Genomic DNA, 24,168 nt, shown 5'->3' on the forward strand with positions numbered 1-24,168 from the left:
CATGTCACTCTTTACAGTCATATCAAAAGAACTTGTAAATACTGAGGGTGACTATGGCAGTGGCTGGTCTCCGCTGCCTCCGCCAGCAATAAAAACATCTCCAAGGTCATTCATATCAAAGGGGATACTCGATATTAATACTGTCTCAATTAAAAATTTAATATGCTTTCTAGTAAGAAGAATATCATCTATATAAAACAATTTATGAAATAACTCCCTAATTTTCAATTAAATGCTCTAGTATGAGGTCTTCTAAAAAAAACCATCAGATTGAACAATGTATATCTCTTCAACGATATCTCCATTAAGAAAAATCGTTTTAACGTCCAAAATTTAAATGAACAATGATAACCCGAGGTTTATTCTATCTTTGTCGAGCCCTTTTTCTTTTTTTCTTTTTCCTTTTGAGTTCTTTATTGAGTTTTTAGTCAAGTTAAGTCCCTTTTTAGTTCATATTTGCATCTGCATTAGTTTAGGTATTTTTAATCCATTTATTTAGTCTTCTTATTAGTTTTTATTACTTTTAGTTTGAGGTTAATTCTTATGGTCGGATTTGAACTGAAATTTTGTGAGATTATGAGTGTTGATGAGCTTTTGGGGGTTTTATTTGCTGAATTGAATAAAGGGATGATGAATTACCATGATTAATGACATATTCTCATGAGTTACATTGTTGTTTTGATGGTTTCTTGAGATTCTTTTCAGGTTTGATAGGATTTTGATGGCTAATGATGATGATTGAAAGCCAAGTAATGAGTCATGATGATAGATGAAGAAGGAGTTACAAAATTGAAGAAAAATCATAAGAGTCACGCATGTGCGCCATGAATCCCACGCACATGCGTGGAGCTACTGTTTGAAAAACTTGATGCCCACGCATGTGCGCCGTCTGATCCACGCACATGCGTGGTGGCAAAATCTGATGTTGCGAATTGTGCGATTTTGAGCGTTTTGCCCACGCATGTGCGTGGAGGAGGCCACGCACATGCGTGGATTACTGCTGGAAACTCTATAAATAGGGATTTTGTTATTTCTTTGAGGCATCTTTGTACTTTTCTGAGCAAAACTTTAGTTCTAGTTTCTTGGAGCTTGTGAGAGGCTTCTTGGTACTCTTATTTCAGGTTTTTGTTCTTATAATTTGCATTATGAATTCCATAGCCATGTTTGGCTAGTTTCTCTTTGTACTTTGGGTGAAGTGAACCTTAGTTCTGATTATGGTTTAAACTTCTTATTTTCTTATATGAATAAAGTTTCTTTTCCATGTATCTTTTCTCTGAATCAATATTATCTTGAGTGCACACAAGTGTTTTGCTTTCTTCTTGCACAACGGAAGTTGGTGAGGATTAAGGGACTTGGGATTAGATTGATTTGTTTGCTATCACTTAGGAATAAGGGTAGAAACTTATTGTGTTGGCCTGAACTTATAAACTTCATTCTTCAATTGAATTGACTAGGCACTAAGGCATTAGGTTTGGCAAATGAAATTGAATGATTTACTTGATTAAGGAATTAACAAGTAGAGGTAGAGGCTATAACATCATGGATAAGGATTCTGAACTTCATATAAGAATTTGATTTGAGAACCATAATTGGACTAAGTGGAGCTTTGTCCAGGGTACTTCTTTATCTGAATTATAATTCTTGCTCTTCATCACAAGTGTGTTAAACACAACAAACCCTCAAACTTATATTGCTTTCTTTTTCACATTTTGAACACAAAACTCTTAGAAGCAATTGATGAACAACTATCCCTGTGGTTCGACAATCTTTTGTATTACTTCGATCAATCCGTACACTTGCGGAATTGCTATCAAACAACCAAAGTCATATTAAGTTAAAATGAACAACGAAAGTCATATAAGTTAACAAGCATCCCAACAAGGTCGAGACATTGAGAACGTCTCCTTGTAATCAATGTCTTCTCTCTCTTAATATATCTTTTCAGTTTTCACTACTAGGCCGGCTTTTTACCTCTTAATTTTACCATATGGAATAAGAGCATCTCCAATGCTAGTTCTTATTTCTTAGTTCTTAACACTATTCATGTGGGCCCGTATTGCCACATGTGTTTAAGCAACTCTCAAGCAATTTTGCTCCAACCATGAGTTCTTAGTTCTTAGTTCTTAGTTCTTAGTTCTTAGTTCTTTCCACCATTCATTTGGTCCCACCAACCACATTATTTATACTTTTTATTTTCATAAAATAATAAAACAAAACTCATAAAGTAATTTGAATGAGAGAGAAATAATTAATATTTTAAGCTAAGAACTCAAAAAGCAAAACTCCTTATATAAGAACTGAGTTCTTATTTTTAAGAACTAAGGAGTCCATGTCAGCACCTCCAATGGTAAAGTTCTTAGTTCTTAGTTCTTAACTCCAAAATAAGAACTAAGAACCTTGCATTGGAGATGCTCTAAGTTTGGTGTTTAGAGGAAAAATAGGAAAAGAACCACTTCTCTTTTTTCTACTTGGAATAGGTTATGAGGATGAGGGGATGGTAACATCCATGTCAGATTTACTAAAACATGTAACGCTGCCACAGACATCCACTGAACGCAAAACATCGGGAGTTGATACTCAAACGTGGACTAAAACATGTAAGGGTTAAACCTGAAAATCGTCCCTAAACTTTAAGCGAGATTTGATTTCCGTCCCTCGCCGGAAAATCTTCCTAGCCCCGCCCTCAAACTACGTTTTTTGTTTGGAAACCGTCCTTGCCGTCGATGAAGCTTCGGCTACCGTGATTAGTTGGCAGATTTGTGCCTACGTGGACATGCCACGTAATTTCATTAAATGACGTGTTATTTTTTTAAAAAAAAACTATAACTAAATTTTTTAATTTGTAGTTAAGCCCCCATAATTTAAACTAATTAACCTAAAGTAATAATCAACTAATTTAATAAATGACGTGTTTCTTAAATTGCTTATTCATCAATCGTCATCATCTTCAACCAGTACCAAAAATATCATCATCTTCAACTTAATCACCCACCGTCTTCTCTCTTCCCTTCCCACTGCAACCCAGATTACCCACCCTCCTCCTTTTCCCTCTCACCGCAACCCCAATCACCATGCAACCGCAATCACCCCACCCTCCTTCACCAACACCTGCAAAATAGAGACCGAGAGGACGAGGCTCTCTCTCGAGAGGTATGACATTTGCGAGATGAGCCACACCAGATCTGGGAAAACATGGTTGAATCACCACCAAAATCTTGCGAAGACGCAAGCTTTCATTGAGGCCCACCAGATCAGTGAAGGTTTCTGCGGTTGCGGCGGCGGCAGCGGTCATCAGCGCGTGGGGTGGAGCTTCGATGGGGTATTTGAAGACCAAAATCAACATAACACAAAATCCAGATCCTCCTCCCCCTGCCACATCGCCCTCCACCGCCAACGGCGACTACGAATTACAATGTGTCTTTTGAGAGATACTTTGGATTTGGGTGTTTGCTTAACATGTTCCTGAGCATTTTTGGATCTGGTTTGTCTCCTTTCTTTTGTGGTTCGTCTCCTTTCTTTTGGAGGAGAGGGTGGCGAATGTGGGTGGGTCTGCAATGGTGGGGTTCGAGTTCCTGGGTTTATTGTTGGTTTGTGGTTGTCCTGGTTTTCAGGTAGTGCATGACAGAGGTTTTCAAATCTGGGTTTGAGTTCCTCAGATCTGGTTTCCATGTGATGTTCAGGACAAGGGGAGGGAGGAGAAGGAGGGTGGGGGATTGGGTTCTGCACGAGGTTGAAGAAGGATGTGTTCCATGCGATGCTCAGTGAATTTTTATTTTCAAAAAATCCAAACTCTTCTCATTCAAAACTCAAGAAAGGAAGCTGCAGCTCTAGCAGCCACCCAAGTTGCTTTTGTTCTACAATCTGACAAGTGTAGTTTGTATTTCTTATGTATGAGTTCACATGGCGTCAATAAAACTTGTTGATGTCATGTACTATTAATCTTTGACTTTCCCAGCTTAATGTATGTACATACTGGGGGTGCTAAAACTCAAGAAAATTACCATTAATCATGTCAAGAACAATAACAGTGACACAGAAAAACAAAACCCACTGGGATTTGTAGACTCATAAAGTAAAATTGAAAAATAAAATCAAGAATCGAGAACCGGTTGCATCTTTCAGTTTTTTTTTGGGGTGTTGGGGGAAGGGGGGAAAGGGAAGGGAGTGTGAAAAGAATATGAAGAAGAAGATATGTAGTTATTTATTGGGTGTTTTTTTTTTTTTCTGGAATTGAAATATGAATATCAAAATAGATGAAATGGGGGGTTTGATCTGATTTTATTAGAGTAGAAGTTAAGTTAGTGTTAGTTTTAGTTTTAGGGTTTAGAAATTAAATTAGGAAAGATTCGAGGGTTAATTAAAATTAATTTTATTATTTTTTTAAAAAAAATTACACGTAAGCTCCAAACTGACACCTGGACACAACGACCGAAGCTTCATCGACGGCAATGACGGTTTCCAAAAAAAAACACATAGTATGAGGGCGGAAGATTTTCCGGCGAGGGACGGAAATCAAATCTCGCTTAAAGTTCAGGGACGGTTTTCCGGTTTAACCCTTTTTTTTTTTGTAAATGACTAAAACATGTTACTTTCAAAAAACAGAGATTAAAATTTTAAAAAAATAATTCCGGGGGAACCAAAAATATTTAACCCCTAAGAAAAATACTCAACTAATATGCAACTTTCACTAGCTTGAAACATTACACAACTATTATTTTTTTTTTCAAAATGCACCATTTAATTAGACCATGAATAAAAATAAAAATAAAGCTTCACCCTCAGGCCTCAACAGGATATAGTTAGTAATTAGTAATACCTCATTTGAAAACTATCAACATTCACACAGTACTATTCACTTTTTTGCAATTTCAACCTTCGAGCACACATAAAGCTTGAAAGTCGTACCGAAATTTGCATATGAAACAGTTCAACACCAGATACAGATATTGACAAATACACAGAAGGGAACTTTCAACCACAGCAGGAGCCACAAGCAGGAAGTGAACCTGGAAGTTCAATGGGGTAAAACAACCCAAGAGAGAAGTTATTAGCAAAGGTAAACTAGAGAAGCAAAATAAATAAATTTAAATAAAAATGCAGACAACATAAACTTACTATGGTCACGTCCCCTAATACTATCTAGCCCACGAACATTGTCAAGGCCACCACGAGGAGGGCCGCGTGGTCCGCCACCATATGGTCCCCCACCCCCGCCACCGCCGCCTCCTCCTCCAGGGCCTCCAGAACCACCATCTCGTTTCTTAGCTGCACCTTTCCTGTAGGCATCTGACTTTTCCATCTATGGGATGAAAACATCATCAGCATACATCAATAAGTAACAAAAGGTTCCTGGGAATTCTATAATTCTATAATAGAAATCAAAGAACATATTAACATTACCGAGAACATTGTTGCAAAAAAGATGCCTATGATATTGACAATGGACATGAAAAAATCAGTGATTGTCTTAAGCCGCCATATTGTTCGCTTTGATCTGACAACACCTGCACCAAATTACATCCAGTTCCAGTTATAAATCAATATCAATCCAAATTATCAATTTCTGATGCTAAGGAAGAAAGTATCTATTGGACACATAACCCAGGCTGAAAATCTGTCATGAAGTACCATATTCCAGATACTCAGTTCTAAAACCGCAACAGAGTGATGTATATGTGAGAAAAAAAAAAAGATGGAGTCTGGACTAAGGAAGTTGGGCCGCTAACAACAATAATAGAGGCAATGAAGCAGAAAATGGGAACTACAACAAGAAAGGGCATATCAGGCTAATCAGACACTGTACCAGTTATGGTTACAATTTCATACACTTCTTTAAAACTCTAAAGAGGCAACAAATGCAGACAAAAAACATAGAAAGCATAAAAGATGAGCACAACTGATTGATCTGGTCAGATCAGCTGATCAGAAACTGGTTTAATTGAGCACTCAATAACCAGATCAGTAACTTCCCTAGCAAACTGATAGTTCTTACCGAATACGGCTGATTGAATTGGTTGTTTGGTTAATATCCAACCATTTTTGTCATCATAGGGAAAAAACTGGATCCCTCTATATGGCTATATGGTTATACATGCCTATATACTTACATAATATAGATAAGTTGAAAACTACAATAAGGATAAAATTAACCACCCAGCTTCTATTTCATGAGTATAATGACCACAAATTTGGCCATTTTGAGAAAATAGTTTCGCATAAATGATAGAAATTACTAACTGGCGGAATGCCCAATAAAAGAACAACTAATGCACTAAATAAAAAGTAAACTTACAATTTATATCATAGAGAATATGAAAGATTTCAGCTGTATGTAATATCAGTACTAGAGTCAATGATTTTCAGCCTTACAAAGGGAAAAGTTCAGCTAAAATGAAAAAGGAGAAACTAACACGCATGAGAAAAAAGATAAGAGAAAGATGCATGGGGAAAGGAGGTAAGGTTCTAACAAAAGGAGCAAGCAATGGTAAAGAAAGAAATCTCAAATCTTTTACTTGTACCTTGAAGATAAATACACAGAATGAAAGAAAAGGAGTGGATTAAAAGGAAGAATAACTATGTAATATTCCAGAACCTATTTTGTAATCTTTTACCTTTTGGAAATAAAAAATTTACAAAAACATCTCTATATTTCATTTACTCCTGAACTTTTTTTCGAAATATAAATGCAAGAAAAGAAAAAATGAGTAGACTATAGAGTATCATTCTTGGAAAATGCATTAAGATTTAACATAAGAAGATAAACAAGGTCATTACTACAACAAAGATCTTTAATTCCAAAGTACATAGATTAGGAAGGCTCCCTTTTGATCATGAGTCATGACCGTAACACCATAGAGAGGCCATGAAGCCTACTATGTTCAATGTCAGGTTTAAGAGGTTAGAAGAATTCTTGAAGATACAGGTATACAGGGCCAAATAGGCAAATACACAACCATAAAAGGCGAATTGGCATACAGCCTCCCCCCCTGTCCTAACAATGCCTCGATATTAATCAAAAGAAATTGACCACAATTAAAAGGACACCCCATGATTCCCCAATAACCTCAAAATGGAAGCAACTATGATTTATCATCTCATATACTATTTAGTCTTCGTCATGACAACCACCTTCCGCCAGAAATACTATCACCGCATTAATATCAGAGAAGCTACTATGAAAGAGAGTTAAAACTTAAAACATGAAAACAATCCAGTAAGCAAATTTTATGTGTCTTTTGAATTCCTAGGATACCCACAACCCACCAGTCACAGCACAAGTACAACCTTTTCAAAGTTAAAATTGAAAACCCCTCATAGCAGATTTGACCTCCACCAATTCTACAGAGATAACTGGGAATGAAGCCAATGAGTATTTCCAGTTTTCAATTATATTGACTATAGAATCTAATGTTCCAATACATGAATTTTGATATAAATTAAAATCAGTCATGTTTGAGAACAATATCTAGCAAAGTTCCATGTAGATTAAGACCTAAATTTTTTATGTTTGCAAAATTGTGAAATAAAAAACTGGAAAACACGTGGAATTTGGGATAAAATTTGTTTAATAATTTCAATAGGAAAGCAATTATAGGGAATGAATCATGAATAATATGAGATTTTGTGAGCAATCCCCGAAACTGGTGAATTCCGAAAGGTAATTCCACAGAAACCTAAATTGAATAAGGTTCGATCTGAAGGTACCAGATAAGAAGTTCATAAATCAAAGTTCCACCGAGGTATCATAATTCATAACCCTAACCTAAACAGTAATGTAGAAATAAAATAAAACAGACACAGAGAGAAATTGGTATGAGTGTGAATTGGGACGAAGAAGATGATACCTCCTTCAACGTAAGCCATGGAAGATGGTGGAGTTTGCTGCAATGGAATCGCAAAGGAGAATCGGTGATATACTGCTATGTGCAATCTTATCTTATACTTTAATTAATTTATGGACGCGCATTCTAATAGTAGAACGAGACTCGGAGTCAATTTATAATTGCATTCTCTCGCGCCTACGTGGTTTTTACACATCACGTACAGGTGTCGTGTTTTCAGTGGATGATTATACGTCAATGTGCCATTTGAGAGTAAAATGATATTTTCAATCTTAAAATAAAAGATAATTTTTTTTTGAAAGAAAAGATAATATTGAGAAATTAAAAAAAAGTGCAAAAAGATAAATATGTAAGTTAATTTAATCCTTTTATTAAGTATTTTTATCCCAACTGTCAAAAAAAATACATTTTTATCCTTGAATAAGATAATTCATAGTTGTTAGTCACGAGACTAATTAATTCACAATCAAAGCGTAGCGGGTTGATTAATGAATTTTTTCATTCACAAGAGTTATGAATCAATCTCTCAATAACTTGCTTAAGGGGCGAAGTGTTGAACCATTATTCAAAGTCGTAAACCATATTGATTTCTTATTAAGTATTATAAGAAGAGTTTAATAATTATGTACAAATAGAGCAGTGTTGCTGAGAGTCTAGTTTAGTAACTAATTTAAGAAGGCTATGAGCGGTGTTTTTGATGGGTCTAGTTTATCTTCTAAAACAAAAAAGTGGATGTAAGCCTTAGGGAGCGGTGTTTTTGTTTTTGATGGCTATGAGTAATTCATTTACCGTTGCTAGCCTCTTTTTTCTAACACTCGTTTAGAGGGTCTATTCCGAGGAATTGTGACTAAAACTCGTCATGCTTGATTAGTGTCGTTAGTGGGAAAGGTAGTTGACTTGTGTTTGATAGCCCTGATGAGTAAGTTCTTTTAGGTGTGGCGGATGAGATGGTGGAGTATTATCATACAAGTAGATAATTTTGTTGGTTGGTTTTTTGTTTGGGTTCTTTAATTTGTTCAAATAACTTTCTTGTGGTTCTCAAATTGTTTGGAGTTGGCTTTTGGGTGATGGGTGTTCTTTTTGGGTTGGTTGGATTTTCCTGCTTGAGTTTTGGTTGATGGATGTCTCCTATTACAAGGAATTTCTGAGAAGTGGTTGGGAGGGGATGGGGAGGGAAGGAGGAATTGGATGACTAAATTAACTGTGGGGATATGGGCTTTGTAATGTTGGAATCAATGGTGCAAGAATGAGGAGGGGAAAAGGGGTGAAGGGTGGCTAGTATGATGGTGAGAGAGAGAGTGAGAGCGTGATTTCATGGAGATGGTGAAAATGAAAGAATGGCTAAATTTGATGAAGGAAATTTTTAAGGGACTAAAAAAGATATGAATACTGAGTACAATTATGTGATGTTGTAAGCAGGGGCGGAACCAGCAGAGTGGCTCGCCAAGGCCATGACCAACTCAAAATATTGAAAATTTCATACTAATACTGTATAGATTTACTCATGGTGGAAAGGGAAATCGAAAAGGGGCAGAAGAACTAGGAACAAGATGATTCGGTTCGCTTTCCAATTCTGCTTGAGGATAGATCTGAAGAGGAGGATGAATTCATTAGAGTTAGGAGTCACTCTATTCAAAGGGGATGCCATTTTCCTGAAAACGCTGTGATGCGCAAGCTTGAAGGGTTTAAGAGTTGTGAAAAACCTTGCCATGGTGTTTTATTTGAACTGGAATTTAGCTGGAAAAATTCTTAAACAGGTGGCTTAAGCATTTTGTTGTGTGTTTGGGTGTTGGTGGAAGCCTTGTGGCTTTGGTGGATGTATTGGTGTTGATGCGACATTGTTTCTACAATTTTAGAATAAAAAAAAAAATTTCTCATGGCTCCTCTCTCAACTAATAAATAAAGGATTTGGATATCCTTATGTGTTAATTCTCACATGACATGGTCATGTGAAAATCTGAGCCTTTAATTTTATTTTAATGAAATTTGGATTCTTAATGAATATACGGAGAAAGAAAATTAAAATTGTGCGAGAAATAGTACTGACCATCAGATTTCATTAAAAAAAGTAATTAAAGGTATCTTTCATATGATCTCATGTGAGATTAACACATGAGAGATCTAAATCCCAACTAATAGAAACATAATAAAAGGTGTTCATATGGCTTCTAAATCATCTATCCTAATGCTCCAATAAAGTAGAATGGGATAATTCTTTCACATTTTATTCATCTTTATATAGAAAAAAAAAGTAAAAATGAGATGTAAGAAAAAAAATGTAAATGAATCATTACTTAACAAAGTACTTTACCACTAGGCTAGCCGTTTTTATATTGAAACATGCTAGCTGCTCTATTTGCTTTTTTTTTCTTTTGTTACAAAGAGGAAAGAAAAATAGCCAAACTTTCCAGATCCAGTCTTCACTGAGTGCGAGTTTAGCTAATGCATCTGCAACTATGTTTTGATCCTGGGGGATGTGGACAACCGATACATGCCAATCTTTCGAGAGCATCTCCCGAATGGAAATAATCTCCTCTCTATGCCAAAAAATATGAACATCAATGTTGCTTGTTGTGACCTCATGTGCTTCAAGACAATGCATGTAGCATGAAACATGTCTATAGCCAAGATCCCAAGCATGTGACAGACCCCTCCACACCACTATGAGCTCAACCTTCAAAGCATCACAAGCACCTAAGGAGGTTGCAAATCTAGAGGTCCATCCTGCATCCTTATCACGGATAACTCCTCCTCCCCATCATATCCAGTCGTTGCTGCCAACTATCATCGGTGTGGAGTGACACACAATTCTCTTTGTAACTAGTCGCAACTAGAGTGGGCTCATGCGTCGACATCCCCCATCGCTGAAACTTTGGCACATCAATATGCATTCTTTGTATTATGACACCAACGTGAAAAGGAGTCTGCTCAAACACAAAACTATTTCGCCACTTCCATAAGTTCCAAGCTATGGCACACAACAAAGAATGTTTATGAAGCTGGAGGTGCGCAAATAGCCAATGACAAAAGGATACCCCTGCTGGAATTTGGGGGAGAGCTATCGCGAACATACTCCTCACTGGGGGCGGGAATTTGGGGGAGAGCTGTCACGAACCTACTCCTCACCATGCCGATCCTGGGCAGCGACGAAGAACATGTTCAACATCCTCAACTGGCGCACCACACCTAATGCAAGCGACAGATGTCGCGATGTGGCTGCTATAACGCTTCATATTCGTGGGGAGTGCATCCCTTCCAGCAAGCCAGAGAAAAAACCTCACTTTCTCAGGTGTAGTAGCTTTCCAAATTAACTTCCAAATCCGTGAATTTAGAGTGTCGCCATCATTCAGAAGACTATACGCAGACGCCGTGGTGTAAGCTCCATCGCTAGTCCCTCTCCAAAGTAGCTTGGCATCCCCCATCGGCATAGAAGGTATCTAGACGCGCAAAATCTCCTTTTTAATCTCCACTGGGAGCTGCGTACATAGACCATCAAAATTCCAAACTCCCCATTTGCTTTTGTGTGTGATATAAATAATATCATTATTGAATACTTTTATATTTTCATCATGCACTATTTTTCTACTTTTTTTAGAAAACCAATAGTGTTTATTTTCTTAATTATGTATTTCTTATGTTTATAAAATACTATATATTGATTGATTTGCACATGTACAGTTTGCGAAATAAATATTAATTTTTATTTAAATCGTAGTACACGTTTGAATGCGTAATCATAAAATTTTTAAAAATCGTAGTACGCGTTTTTTTGAATGCGCAATCATAATAGAAAACCACATTAAGTTAAAATCTGACGAATAAATGCAATATCTTTTAATTTTCATAGTGATTTTCTCCTATATATCTAAACTTGCACATAATTTATTTGATCTCGACCCATTTTCTTAAGAATTATTTAAAATCAATTAAAAAATTTCAATGGCAAGAAAAGGAAATTTTTATTAGGTCCACTTTTGATTTGAAGATCAAAATCATATTTAACACTTGATTTTATTTAAAGATAAAATGCTGAATTATTTATAGTAATGAGTATATTTCTAATCATCGTCATAATTCATAATTAACAAAGGAAACACGCAGCATAATAAGATGAAGATATGATAAAATACTCTGAGATATGATATGATCCAAATAATAACAAGTTTATTCAAAAAGAAATACTACTAAACATAATATTTTTAGTGTAATAAAAAATTTGAACTTCCTAAATTAATTAAGAAAAAAGCAGTGTAAAAGGGCAAAAAGAGAGCTCCGGGATGATGAACCGGTGAGATACACCGGTGTACCAGTCCAGGTAATCATCTACTGCCGCTCCATCCACTATACTAGGGACCCCCCCTGGAATCAAGTGTGGCTCATAATCCTGGTATGCTGCATCAACGACCTCCGCAGCAGAACTCATGCCCATCACAACAGATGGGTGTCGCGGGATAGGCTGCACGTACCCAAACTGCCGCATCACACGCTCAGGAAGATGAGGTCGCACGGCCGTCCGGATGGGAGTCCGGATGTAGCCTGAGTATAAAGCTCGGACGTCCAGCTCTCTGTGACTCCTGTGCTCCTCATACGGTGTCCATATGACGTCCTCTGCCGTCATCTCATCGAAGAGAACTCGCCTCTCCATCAATCCAGCATGCCCAGCCCGGGACTCCATCCACCTGCACGCTCTGGGCTGGTCCTCCGTGTACTCGGGGACCTCAATCCGCTGAATAATGGTGGGTGGGAAGTGCTCAAACACCCAAGCTACCAGGAGGGAAGAACAACCGCTCATCTGCTTGGTCTTCCTCCGTGAGGCATGACCAAGTGCATCATACAGTGTAGCTAGTGCAATGGCGCCCCACGCATACTCTGACACCCGATCAAGGTGCTGCAGCATGCCGATCCAATGGACAGAAGTGTAGTGTCCTCCACTCTTGTTCGCAAACAAGGTCGAGCCGAGGAGGTGAAGTAGCCACATCCGTGCTGCATGGTCATGCCGATGCTCTAAAGTACAACAAAGAAACCATTAATCATTTAATTCACATATAATAGTTGCAAATAAATTAAGTATACAGTACAACTAACCAGCAAGAGCCCTAGTGTAAAGAGTCTGCAAGAACCCGAATCGCAAGCCAATGGTCTTCACCGCCTTAAACTCCATGATGTAGTCCGTGGCTACCCCTCCTAAGAGCAGAACACAGGTCTCCGCTGCCTGTTCTCTGCTGGCCTGTCCGGGAGTATAAAACCTCTCACCCATCGGCAAATGAAGTATAGATGACACGTCATCCAGGGTGATGGTCATCTCCCCGAATGGCATGTGGAAGCTGCTGGTATCCTCATGCCATCTCTCGACGAGGGCAGATAGAAGGGGTGTGTCTATCTCCAGATAGGTGCAACTGAAGAGCGGATAGAGTCCGGTCCCCTCCACACGCTGACGAACAGCGCTCATATCGTCTCCCTCGCCCTCACATGTCAGCTTTGCCAGCTTCATCCCAGCGCTGGCAAACTTCAACACACCTCTATCGGGGTAACGCGGGTCGGTGCCTATAATATGATGCCACAGACACGGCGCAACGTGATGTGGGTAACGGACCAACAGTGACAGATCATCAGGCCCCCCTGGAAACGGTGCCTCTGTCTGGACTGGCACCTCATCCCGTCGTGCTCCAGCATCACCCTCAAGCTCCACACCAACCTCAGGCTCCACATCAACCTGAAGCTCCACATCAACCTCATGCTCCACATCAACCTCATGCTCACTCTCTGTCGAACTCTGAGGAGTCATCTGACGAGAAGGCGGAGAAGGCTCGGGAGTCGTCTGACGAGAAGGCGGAGAAGGCTCGGGAGTCGTCTGACGAGAAGGCTCAGGAATCATCTCACAAGGGTCTCGACGCTCCTCATTTGATGTCCCACCAACATCCTGGTCCTCACCAAATCTGCCTCTGACTCTACGAAAAGAAGCATGCAGCCGTCTGTGGCGATCCTCAACATCATCCGGGGCTGTGTGGCGATCCTCAACATCCTCCGTGGCATCATGGGAGCTCCCAGCAACATGTGATTTCCTGCGCCCTTGGCTCTTCCTCTTAGCCATCTATTAAAAAATAATACTCATCAGATAATTGTAAAAGTACCAATTGATGAGCTTTATAACTGAATATTCATGCAATCAGCTGAAAGCTAGAAGAAACTTAATATTCAAGAGGCTACATATATCAACCAAGACAGGTTATTTACCTCTGATAAAATGAACAGTGATTTCTGTTTGTTCTTTGATCCCAACTCTAATCTTTTCAACAGTTTCCTGATCAATAAACCAGTATATGTAAATAAAAAGAATGTCTAACATACTTGATCAATAAGCATGTCTAGCCTATTTATGTACTCAATGCCAGTATGTATGGCTTTCTTAAGAACTTGTTTTGTGTTGAAACACATACTTTTCTTAAGATACTCTAGTAATAACTATGGTTGGATGTACAAACTCTTTGACAAGTAATTTGGATACAAGTAGATCATCATTTTCTTGATAAGTATCCCTTCACCATCAATTATAATATATTGAAACTGAATTGTATCGCGTGCTCAATTATTGCCGGGCTAGTATCTAGTTTTAATAAATCTGAATTAAAATGTTCACGTTTCAAAGCAGCAAGTTATTGTTGTCTTGTGCAGAGTTTCAGATGAATTATGATCTGAAGAAATGTAAAGTAAGTAAGTAACCAGTGAATGTGTTCAATTTGCCCATAGCTAGAGTTAATGGCTAAGCAGTTGATATTAAAGGTTCAAATCCTACGAAAAAGGAACAAAAGATACTAGTAGTATTACAAATACTAGGAGAATTTCTGAGTTCAACATAATTAAGGATCTATCATGTACATTATTAAGCAAGCAACACAGCGAATTACTACTGAATACGGATTAATAGAAAGCAAGAACACTTAAACTAGTGGCTGAAAATGACAACCTCTTAAAGACAAATAAATACCATGGTACATGCTCAAACATTAACCATGTTGATTATCAAGACTCTAGAGAGCAGAATACCAACAAAGGTAGCTGCAGAACCCAACCTTGCTGAACTAGAAGACTTCTTGCCATCCAATTCTCCTGAACTTGGGGCCGGTGCAGATGCAGATGCCTCTGCCTCAGAACTTGGAGTGGGGAAAAATGAGGAAATATCGGGCGAAGTCTCGTAAGGCAAAACACCAGGAGAAGCTGAAATTGTCGACTCAGTAGTTGAACTCTGAGCCTTTGAAGAATTGGCATTGGCAAGCAAGACAACCAGAATGACAAGGGAAAACAACTTGATGATAGTACTAGCCATGACTAACTTTAAGAACTTTCTCTGAACAGAAGGATGGAAATAGTTCTGAGTGAATCTGGGGATGTGTTTCTACTTTCAAGTGAGGAAAATATAAGCAGTACTTATACCAGTGTCTTTCTTATTTATTGAAACCTTTTGTTTCTCTGCCAATCCAAAATAACTAAACTAAAAAATTATCAAAGATAGAGCATAAGTGTGTTTTCATAGTTATGTACAGAAACACTATGGGAATTGGTTGGGACCAATATGATCTGCATGCCACAACGATTAGAGGTGTTCATTTATCAGGGTAGAGTAAGGGCTGTTTGTCCTAGTTAAGAGTATCAAGTATTGGATTAGCCTTACTTGGTTGAGTATCTCATTCAACATATTAAGCACCAAAATCAACATATTTAAGTAAAACATACAAAAGCCACTAGTGTCCATTGTTTTACTATATGAAGATCAGGATCAGAAGATAAGAAATACTTACAGGTAGCACAGTGAGTCACTTCTAGCACAATCAAGGCACAATCAAGGCAGAAAGCATGCTCCCTTGGCTCTGCATGAACATGAAGAAGTTAATTTACAGTAAACCAACATCAACAAGAGCTTCAATCAGACATCTTCAAGAATGAGATACTAAAACCGCACAATTGTTCAAGCTGCACCCAACAATTTCACCCAACAAATCGCACCCAACAATTTCAACAATACCGCACAATCCACAAATCACTAAAACCCTAATACACAAAATACCAAACCGCACCCAAAAATTTCAAGAGCAACAATTCGAATCCGTAACCCTAACAGCAACAACAAGATGACGAAGATATGAAGGCCCTTACCTCTATTGCGGGCGGAATTCTACTTCCAGTAGTTGACGAAGAAGATGATGAAGAGCGATGAAGGGAGGAGCTCTGATGAAGGCTGTGAAGGTTTGGAGGGCTTCGGAAATGGAAGTTCAAGAAGAAATTCGGAATGAAATGGGAAATGAGCGAGCTTTCGAGCCCGTGTTTTGAATTAATACAACAGCCTTCGGAACGTTACCCTCCGAAGCATATCGGAATCTCAAAATCCGAAAGACTTCGGAAATGGATATTCCGAAATAAAACACGGAGGGGCATAATAGTATTTCCCCACTTTTAAGTGGGGTGGCATTTCTAAGCCCTGGGGTGCCAAATCCAGGGCTCGCAAAAAGAGTGGGGACAGACATGGAAGTAGAGTGGGAAGATGTAAAAGGTTATAAGAAAGAGAGAGAAAAATAAATAAAAAAAGAAGAAGAAAAAGAAGAGAGAGAGAAAGCAAAGGAAGAAGAGTCGGCGCCCATTGTCCCCGCCGACCATTCATAACGTCGTTTTCAACCCACTCTTGTTCTCTTCTCTAATCATCTCATCTCATTCTCTAAAACCCTATTCACTCAAATCAATCTTCTATAACAAGATTTGATTCTTGGCTTCTTCCGAGTCATACTTTTTTTTCTCAACAATTTGGAAGAAGATTGATTCTTAGCTTCTAACTTAGATTTTTCTTTCTTTTCATTCTGGAATTTGCAGTTTCTTTCTGTCTTTTCCTTCTTTGGAAAAAACAAAACCTCTTCTTTTGTTGTTGTTGTTTTGTTTCTTAGTTTTACCGACGATAACTATGAAAGCCGCAGTTGAAGGATCATCCATGGGTAAGAAGCGCCGATCCAATCGTCGAACCAAGCAAAACCCATCTTCATTCTCAGGTTTTTTCAACTTTGTTCACTTTTTTGAATCATGGGTTGTTGTTAAAATTGAATTTTTTTTCATTCTCTTGCTCAATTTCTGGTTCTGTTGCTGTCTGTATTGAGTCACCATCTCACTAGGGAAAGCAAGTTTGATTCTTTTGTTAAAAATGTGGACTTTTTTGGTTCCTTTTTGGTATCAACTTGTCCTTCAATCATTCAGTGTTTCAGTCAATGTAAAATGTACCATGTTAGTTCAGTTTATGTGTCAGTGCCAGTACCACTGTGATTAACTCTGTCCTTTTTTAATTTGAAATGGGTTTTAGTAGTGTACGTGAAAGGTTTTCAAAGTTCTGACCTTTTCCTATCTTTTGTAAGAAAAGCTAAAAACTGTGCTATTTGCTTGTGAATGTGCTGGAAGCCTGGAATGGTTGAGAATTTGGAAATTGTTATTCTTTTCCTACTTTTTGACATTGAATGCTTAGAACAAGTGTTTTATTTTTGTGATATGATAGCATCTGAAGTAAAAGAGACTCCTGGGGGTTCTTCAGAATGTTTGGGAAAAAATGACACACCGGTTCCTTCGACTGCGTCCTTGAGCAATCCACTGAAGCAGCAGGGGACTAATGTTTATTCCACTAATGAGCAAGTTTTGCCGCAAGCATCGAATTTCGTGTTCGGTTCAGTGCCCCCCATGCTTATCAATGAGCATGTGCAACCTGTTTTGCAGAACATCCAAATGCCTGGTGGAGGAATTGATTCAATATCACTTTCTGATCCCATTGGTTGCAGAGGGTCATCAGGAAGGAATAGCAAAACCAAATACCCATTAGGAAAATATTTTAGTCCTCACTGGTCTCAAGAGGCAGTTGAGAAGGCATTAGAGGTTAGTGATTTTGTAATTTCACACACATGTACTCACAATGTGAAGTTGCTACCATTGTTATGCAATAACATTTGTTTAATTCCTTTTTGTTTGCAGAGGGGTGATGTTTTAAAAGCTCGCTTTCATGTCAATGTTCACAATACACTTGAGGTTTCTAATATCTATCTCATTATCATTTTGTTTCTGGGTATTTTTGTGGGAGGGAAGTGGATAAAAATAACATACAGTTCATTATTCCTGGTGAATCTAATTTATTACCATGATGATTAAATTTGTCCTGTGTATGTACATGTAGGCCTACTGCAAAATTGATGGAGTGCCAACAGATGTTCTCATTAATGGGTTTTTGGCCCAGAATAGAGCTGTAAGTCTGAACATATATTATACTTCTACTTCACATCTGTTGATTTTGACAGAGAAACTACTACCTTTATGTTCATGTTGAAATCATTGTTGAGTATTTGGTCTTCTTTGTTATTTAAAATTTTCTGATTTTTGTGTTTTGCTCTCTGCGTGTATAGACTAATTATCAACCTAGCATATGCCTTCTATCTTGATCTTAGTTTTGTGCATGTGTATGATTTTATTTTGTTTTTTGTTTTTGGGCTCGATAGTGGATATCAACAGGAATTCTTTAAACTGTTTGGAGGCGGTGTACAATGGTGTTACTGTTTATTTTCCTCATTTACATTTAAATTTTTCATTCTAGTTGGCATGAATTTTAGTTGTAGCTGCAGTGCTTCTTCCATACTAGATGGCAAAACTAAAAATGTACCTTATTGTACCATGTATCTAGCTGGAGGATGTCTATCTGATAATACTTCTGTGTAGGTGGAAGGTGATATTGTTGCTGTTAAGATTGATCCTTTGCCATTGTGGACAAAAATGAAAGGACCTATTGTGAATGGCAACAATATGGCAACACTTGAAAGTTGTAATCTTGTAGAAGATGATGGAGCTGGCGTTAACAATTGTAAAGGAATAGGTAAGGTAGATGCTGATTATGAATCTGCCCATTCCCGAAGTCCTGGTAAAAACAAGGAGGATTCTGATGATCACAGCTCTACCCCAGACAAAAGTTCTCCATTTCCTGAAACAAGATGCATTTATGAGGATAATACCTCCCAGGGTTCAGCTAACCATATAAATCCACTTGGTCTTGCCAGCCATGATGGCAGTGATGGAACTCACTGTGCTGCTTCTTATTCCTTAGAGATGAATTCTTGTAATGGACAGGGTAAAGTTATTAATGCAGTGGAGAAGATGTGTTTGTTGGTTAAATCTTTTCCTTCTAAAAGACCAACTGGCAGGGTTGTTGCTATTGTTGAAAGGTCTCCACGTCGAGAGGGTATTGTTGGTCATCTTAATGATATATATTGCCTTTGTTGCAAAACATATTCAAGGGAGATTACGAAATTGTGTGAGCCTGAATACTTCCAGCTGACACCAATTGATCCAAAGTTTCCTTCTGTGATAATTCTTATGAGAGATTTACCAGAGTGCCTTAAGAAAAGGTGGGAATGTGCCGATATGACTATGGAAAGGGATCTTATAGCTGTACAAATTGATGATTGGATTGAAGAACGTCCTTTTCCAGAGGGTCACGTCTTGCATATTTTTGGGCGAGGTGGTGAAGTTCAGCCCCAATTAGATGCAATTTTGTTTCAGAATGCAATCTGTTTATCTGAATTTTCTCCTGAAGCTCTATCCTGCCTGCCATGTGTTCCTTGGGAGTTGCCTCCAAAGGAAATCAAAAGTAGAAAAGATCTTAGAAATTTGTGTGTATTTACTATTGATCCTTCAACTGCTACTGATCTGGATGATGCACTATCAATTGAGAAGTTACCTAGTGGAAATTATAGAGTAGGTGTTCACATTGCCGATGTATCATACTTTGTTCTACCGCACACGGCTTTAGATAGGGAGGCTCAGAGTAGGTCAACAAGTGTTTATATGTCTCAAAGAAAGTTACCTATGTTGCCAGCATTATTTTCAGAGAATATTGGTTCACTTAATCCTGGAGTGGATCGACTTACAGTTTCCATTCTCCTGGATATTACTGATGCTGGGGATGTTGTAGACCGCTGGGTAGGCCGTGCTGTTATTCAATCTTGTTGTAAACTCTCGTATGAACATGCTCAGTTCATCATTGATTGTCAAATTTCTGACTTCTATGGAGAAGACTTTCCTAAAGTGCATGGCCGTTTTGAATGGCCTGATGTTATTTCATCTTTGAAGAGTCTTTATGCAATTTCAGATGTCTTGAAACACAAGAGGTTTACTGATGGGGCTCTGCGACTTGATAACCCAAAAGTTGCAATCCTGTTTGATGAAAATGGAATACCTTGTGATATTACGTTTTCTGAACGGAAAGAGTCAAATTTACTCGTGGAGGAATATATGCTTTTAGCCAATAGAACAGCAGCTGAAGTCATATGTAGAGCTTATCCCGACATTGCATTATTGCGGAGACATCCTGAGCCTAATATGCGGAAACTGAGAGAGTTAATGGCATTTTGTGAGAAGCATGGTTTAGAATTGAACACATCTTCATCTGGTCAGTTCCACCGGTCATTAGAGAAGGCAAAGGAAAAGCTCAAGGACGACCCTGTTCTTTATGATATACTTATTTCATATGCTACAAAGCCAATGTTGTTGGCATCCTACTTCTGTAGTGGAGATTTAAAGGACAATGAACATGAATGGGGTCATTATGCATTGGCTGTTCCTCTTTACACCCATTTCACATCACCTCTGCGGCGGTATCCGGATATTATTGTTCATCGGACACTACTTGCTGCTATAGAGGCTGAGGAATTATATATGAAGCATCAGAAGGTTATGAAGGTTAACAAGGAAGTGAGAATGCAAAAGAAATGTTTCACAGGTATCAACTTTGAAAAAAATGCAGCAGAATCCATGGAAGGTAGGGAAGCACTAGCAGCTGTATCTATGAAGCATGGAGTTCCGTGTTCAGAAGTACTTGCAGATATTGCTGCTTATTGCAATGAGAGAAAGCTAGCTAGTAGAAATGTTAAGGATGCATGTGACAAACTTTACATATGGTTTCTCCTAAAGAACAAAGGGGTATGGCTTTTCTAAATCACTCTCTTAATTTGCCTTTTCTTGTTCTTCCATGAAGTTTTAGATGATTAGATTAATGTTCATAGTAAAATATAATTTTTGTACTTGGTGAAACTGATGGCACCTGAAAACTAGATATGCTACCTGTTGATTTTGGGAATCATTACTGCTTGTGTCCACTTTTGTCTTGTAATGCATGTTTTTTCTTTTTATGATGTAAATTTTACCTCGATTTGTTCTAGAAAAAATGAAAATGATTAAAATTTTCCTTTAGTCTGAATCTGAAGTAATGTGAAAACTGGATGTGGACGTCATCTTTATATTTATTTTATTTTACATGCGGAGAGGCTGTAAACGCACCAGCTAATATCAAGAAGTGGAATGTTATTGCTATATAGTAATTACACTTTACACTAAGAAAACTATGTAATTACAGTTAATTATAGGAGACAAATCAAATCCTAGTAATTATAGTAATTACAATATACAATAACCATGGTAATTGTGGTAATAACAGTTCTCATATGTGGTTATCTGATACAATGATTATAGTAATTACAATATACAATAACCATGGTAATTGTGGTAATAACAGTTCTCATATGTGGTTATCTGATATAATGATTCTCAACCATTTTATGTATTGTATTACTTTGCTCTTGGTGAGTGAAGTGACTTCTGTTTCTGTTGCAACTCTTTCATTGGTGATTTTGGGAATCTTTTAATATTATTTTGAGCGTAGTTTCAGTTCTTGTATATCGTTCTCTGTAGCCTGCGCTTAAAGTCTGCTCATATATTCTGCAGGCCTTAATCTCAGAAGCAAGAGTAATGGGACTAGGCCCAAGGTTCATGTCAATTTATATCCAAAAACTAGCTGTAAGTAACTTATGATTATTTGCAGTTTTAGTTTGCCCACCCCATATTCTCATTGTCTATTCAATAAAAATCTTGTGTTTATTAATATGATTAGCTGCCAGACATCATTGAATTAAGAAAATGACTTAATACAGTTATCAATGATGGTAAAAGTCAAAGATTACTCTTTTGGTAGAAGCCATGATGACATTCCTCACAAATTTATTAGGCTGGTTTGATCTTTGATGTAAATTGGAAAGTAACTATCATGTTTTATAATTTATTGAATTTACCTTATTTATTCATTTCACTGTTATATTTACTAGGAAGCATAAGTTCATATCCAGAAGATTTGATTAATTGTAGGAACATTTAATCGAGAACTTACCATCAAATCAGGCTAAAGTATGGAAATAAACTGTCCGCAGACGGTACCTACTGTTTTATAACAGAACTATTGGGTGATATTTCTCCCGACATTGTTTGGAAAAATTTCTATTCCAGCCATTACTTGGATACTATTTACATATAAATTACTCATAAAAATTTCACATTATTTACATCTTCAGTATTATTTACCTACAAGTGTATCTTTTATTTGGAAAAAAGAAAGAAATAAAAGGTGGTCTTCTGTGTCTTGGAGACACATATCAGATCAAAACCTTGTTTTGGTATACATTAGGTGCCAGGCCTAATTTGCATATTCTGATTTTTTAAGCAAAAAAAAAAACTGTCTTGTCTGTTATATGCTAGTTTTTGCATAATTTAACTTGAGATGCAACTTGGTACTTTTTTGTTACAAATGCTTCTTGCCATTCTTATTATTCTTCTGTCACATTTTATACATTCAGATTGAGCGACGCATAAATTACGCTGAAGTTGAAGGTTTGAAAGTGGAGTGGCTAGAAGCAACATCCACTTTGGTGCTTAGCATGAATCCTAAGCACGCATTTAGGAAGGGTAGCCTGAACATGTTGAGGGCATTTGAAGAAGTTGCATTGGTCACTTCTCCATATCTAAGTGATGACAGTGTATCTTCCATATCCAGATCAGACACCTCAGAGAGTGAAATTGAGCCTGCTGTTTTTCCACTCACAGTGCGTGTTCTTTCAACAATTCCGGTGGTTCTTCTTCCTGTTGGTGGAGATTATGGGCCCGTTGATATTAGAGTGAGGCTGTATATGAGCTCCTATTTTGGGTTTTGAAGTGACGCCAAGTCGCCAACAACAATTTGATGTGATGAATGTTCAGAGTTTCTTTTTAATGGAGTGGATATCAGCATTATAGTTAGTGTATAGTTTGACAGACATAGGTGGGAAACATAAAGCGGTCTACATTTGCTAATACTCTAAGAACATGTCTAAAACTGAAATTTTGGAGTAGTTGTGTAGTTAACAGGTTGGGGTTCTGTTATTGCTGCGGCGTTGGTGCCTATTTCTAACAGAAGCTTCATACTGGAATTGGCTCTTGTTTTTGTTGGCCGGTTCCATCTACTTTAGTAGGTGAACGTATTTGGTTCTCTGATAGATGCTGAGGCCAGTTCATACTTTCTTTTTGACTGCAACCCAAGGATTTTTTTGATTTTGGGTGGTCACTCTTGTACCGAAGATTTGGTTTTCAAGACATTATTTTAGCTTCTGGAATGGAATAGTCTATTATGTTTTGGATAGTTGTTGGGAGTTTTTTGTTGTCAATTGTGTTGTTCTTACTACTATTAGTGTGTTATTATATCTTGAGTGCAATATGAACGAATTTTCATCATAATCTTCAATGAAATTATGGTTCATTTTGTCTCGAAATAACTGCTAATTTCATTTGCAATGGGTGTTCAAATATAGCCTTACTTGTGTGATCTTGTGATGAGTACTTGGAGTCAGTTAGTTAGTTAAGGGTTAGCCCATAGAGTTAGTTAGTTAGTTAAGGCTTAGTCTATAAATAAGGGAGTGTGAAGAGGGTTTAGTATCTTTGGGGATCATTTGGGAATTGGGAATTAGGAGAGTGATGAGTCTCTCGAATACTCATCTGTTTCTTGTACATTTTTCTGTTGAATAATATCAGGGTTTCATCAATTGGTATCAGAGCTCCGATCTTGGAGCTGTGGTAGCCAGAAAAGAGCAGAATGGAGAAGAAGATTCCAGAGTTTGATGGAAGAGAGGCTTATGGATGGCTCATCATGGTGGAGCAACACTGTGAAGACAAGGGAGTATCCGAAGAGGAGAAATTCTCAGAGGCAGAGAAGGCTTTGACAGGTGAAGCTTTCATGTGGTGGTTTTGCTGGAGAAGACGCAATCAGAAGGCAACATGGTGGGAATTTGTGGAGGCTCTGTTGAGGAAATTCGAACCAGAATTGGAACCGTACATGCCAGAACCAGTCCAAGATTCAGAGGAGGAAGAAACAACTGATTCGGTGGAAGCTAAACCTGAGGCCAATTCAGGGTTGGCGAAATCAGAGATCATGCCATATTCGCAGGAGAATTCTGAAACGGAAGCG

The 24,168-nt window shown here is 37.9% G+C and overlaps 4 protein-coding genes across 4 annotated transcripts; 1 reads left to right on the top strand and 3 right to left on the bottom strand.

The window, feature by feature from the left end:
- Nucleotides 1-4,796: 4,796 nt before the first annotated feature.
- Nucleotides 4,797-7,991, bottom strand: LOC130734308 (uncharacterized). Its single transcript, XM_057586661.1, has 4 exons — nucleotides 7,845-7,991; nucleotides 5,401-5,504; nucleotides 5,116-5,299; nucleotides 4,797-5,006 (listed from the first exon to the last, which is right to left on the bottom strand). Exons 1-4 carry the CDS (start codon nucleotides 7,861-7,863, stop codon nucleotides 4,972-4,974), a joined length of 342 nt encoding a protein of 113 aa, XP_057442644.1. The 5' UTR covers nucleotides 7,864-7,991; the 3' UTR covers nucleotides 4,797-4,971.
- A 4,084-nt stretch (nucleotides 7,992-12,075) lies between these two features.
- LOC130731610 (protein MAIN-LIKE 1-like) lies at nucleotides 12,076-15,165 on the bottom strand. The gene is made up of 4 exons (XM_057583892.1): nucleotides 14,912-15,165; nucleotides 14,076-14,142; nucleotides 12,927-13,932; nucleotides 12,076-12,845 (listed from the first exon to the last, which is right to left on the bottom strand). Exons 1-4 carry the CDS (start codon nucleotides 15,163-15,165, stop codon nucleotides 12,076-12,078), a joined length of 2,097 nt encoding a protein of 698 aa, XP_057439875.1.
- A 1,282-nt stretch (nucleotides 15,166-16,447) lies between these two features.
- On the top strand, nucleotides 16,448-23,346 carry LOC130734309 (DIS3-like exonuclease 2). The gene is made up of 7 exons (XM_057586662.1): nucleotides 16,448-16,873; nucleotides 17,368-17,738; nucleotides 17,835-17,888; nucleotides 18,034-18,102; nucleotides 18,570-20,825; nucleotides 21,627-21,698; nucleotides 22,529-23,346. The coding sequence occupies exons 1-7, from the start codon at nucleotides 16,789-16,791 to the stop codon at nucleotides 22,880-22,882; spliced, it is 3,261 nt and encodes a 1,086-aa protein (XP_057442645.1). The 5' UTR covers nucleotides 16,448-16,788; the 3' UTR covers nucleotides 22,883-23,346.
- On the bottom strand, nucleotides 22,925-23,464 carry LOC130731621 (uncharacterized). Its single transcript, XM_057583899.1, has 3 exons — nucleotides 23,427-23,464; nucleotides 23,074-23,167; nucleotides 22,925-23,008 (listed from the first exon to the last, which is right to left on the bottom strand). Exons 1-3 carry the CDS (start codon nucleotides 23,462-23,464, stop codon nucleotides 22,925-22,927), a joined length of 216 nt encoding a protein of 71 aa, XP_057439882.1.
- Nucleotides 23,465-24,168: the final 704 nt, after the last annotated feature.

This window comes from Lotus japonicus, chromosome 1 (genome assembly GCF_012489685.1).
Source record: "Lotus japonicus ecotype B-129 chromosome 1, LjGifu_v1.2".
NCBI classification, from domain to species: Eukaryota; Viridiplantae; Streptophyta; class Magnoliopsida; order Fabales; family Fabaceae; genus Lotus; species Lotus japonicus.

Bases quoted from the DNA above. Each gene is read 5' to 3' on its own strand.
- LOC130731621 (XM_057583899.1), bottom strand. From the start codon at position 23,464: ATGAACCATAATTTCATTGAAGATTATGATGAAAATTC. The intron at 23,168-23,426 runs GTTCATATTGCA...CTACTAAAGTAG, and splicing joins GAAGATTATGATGAAAATTC to ATGGAACCGGCCAACAAAAA. The intron at 23,009-23,073 runs GTTAACTACACA...TAGCAAATGTAG, and splicing joins CAATAACAGAACCCCAACCT to ACCGCTTTATGTTTCCCACC.
- LOC130734308 (XM_057586661.1), bottom strand. The intron at 5,300-5,400 runs GTAATGTTAATA...TTCATCCCATAG, and splicing joins TTTTTGCAACAATGTTCTCG to ATGGAAAAGTCAGATGCCTA. The intron at 5,007-5,115 runs GTAAGTTTATGT...TTGAACTTCCAG, and splicing joins TATTAGGGGACGTGACCATA to GTTCACTTCCTGCTTGTGGC.
- LOC130734309 (XM_057586662.1), top strand. From the start codon at position 16,789: ATGAAAGCCGCAGTTGAAGGATCATCCATGGGTAAGAAGCGCCGATCC. The intron at 17,739-17,834 runs GTTAGTGATTTT...TTTTGTTTGCAG, and splicing joins CAGTTGAGAAGGCATTAGAG to AGGGGTGATGTTTTAAAAGC. The intron at 20,826-21,626 runs GTATGGCTTTTC...TATATTCTGCAG, and splicing joins TTCTCCTAAAGAACAAAGGG to GCCTTAATCTCAGAAGCAAG.
- LOC130731610 (XM_057583892.1), bottom strand. From the start codon at position 15,165: ATGGCTAGTACTATCATCAAGTTGTTTTCCCTTGTCATTCTGGTTGTC. The intron at 13,933-14,075 runs GTAAATAACCTG...ATTTTTTAATAG, and splicing joins CACTGTTCATTTTATCAGAG to ATGGCTAAGAGGAAGAGCCA. The intron at 12,846-12,926 runs GTTAGTTGTACT...GTTGTACTTTAG, and splicing joins TTACACTAGGGCTCTTGCTG to AGCATCGGCATGACCATGCA.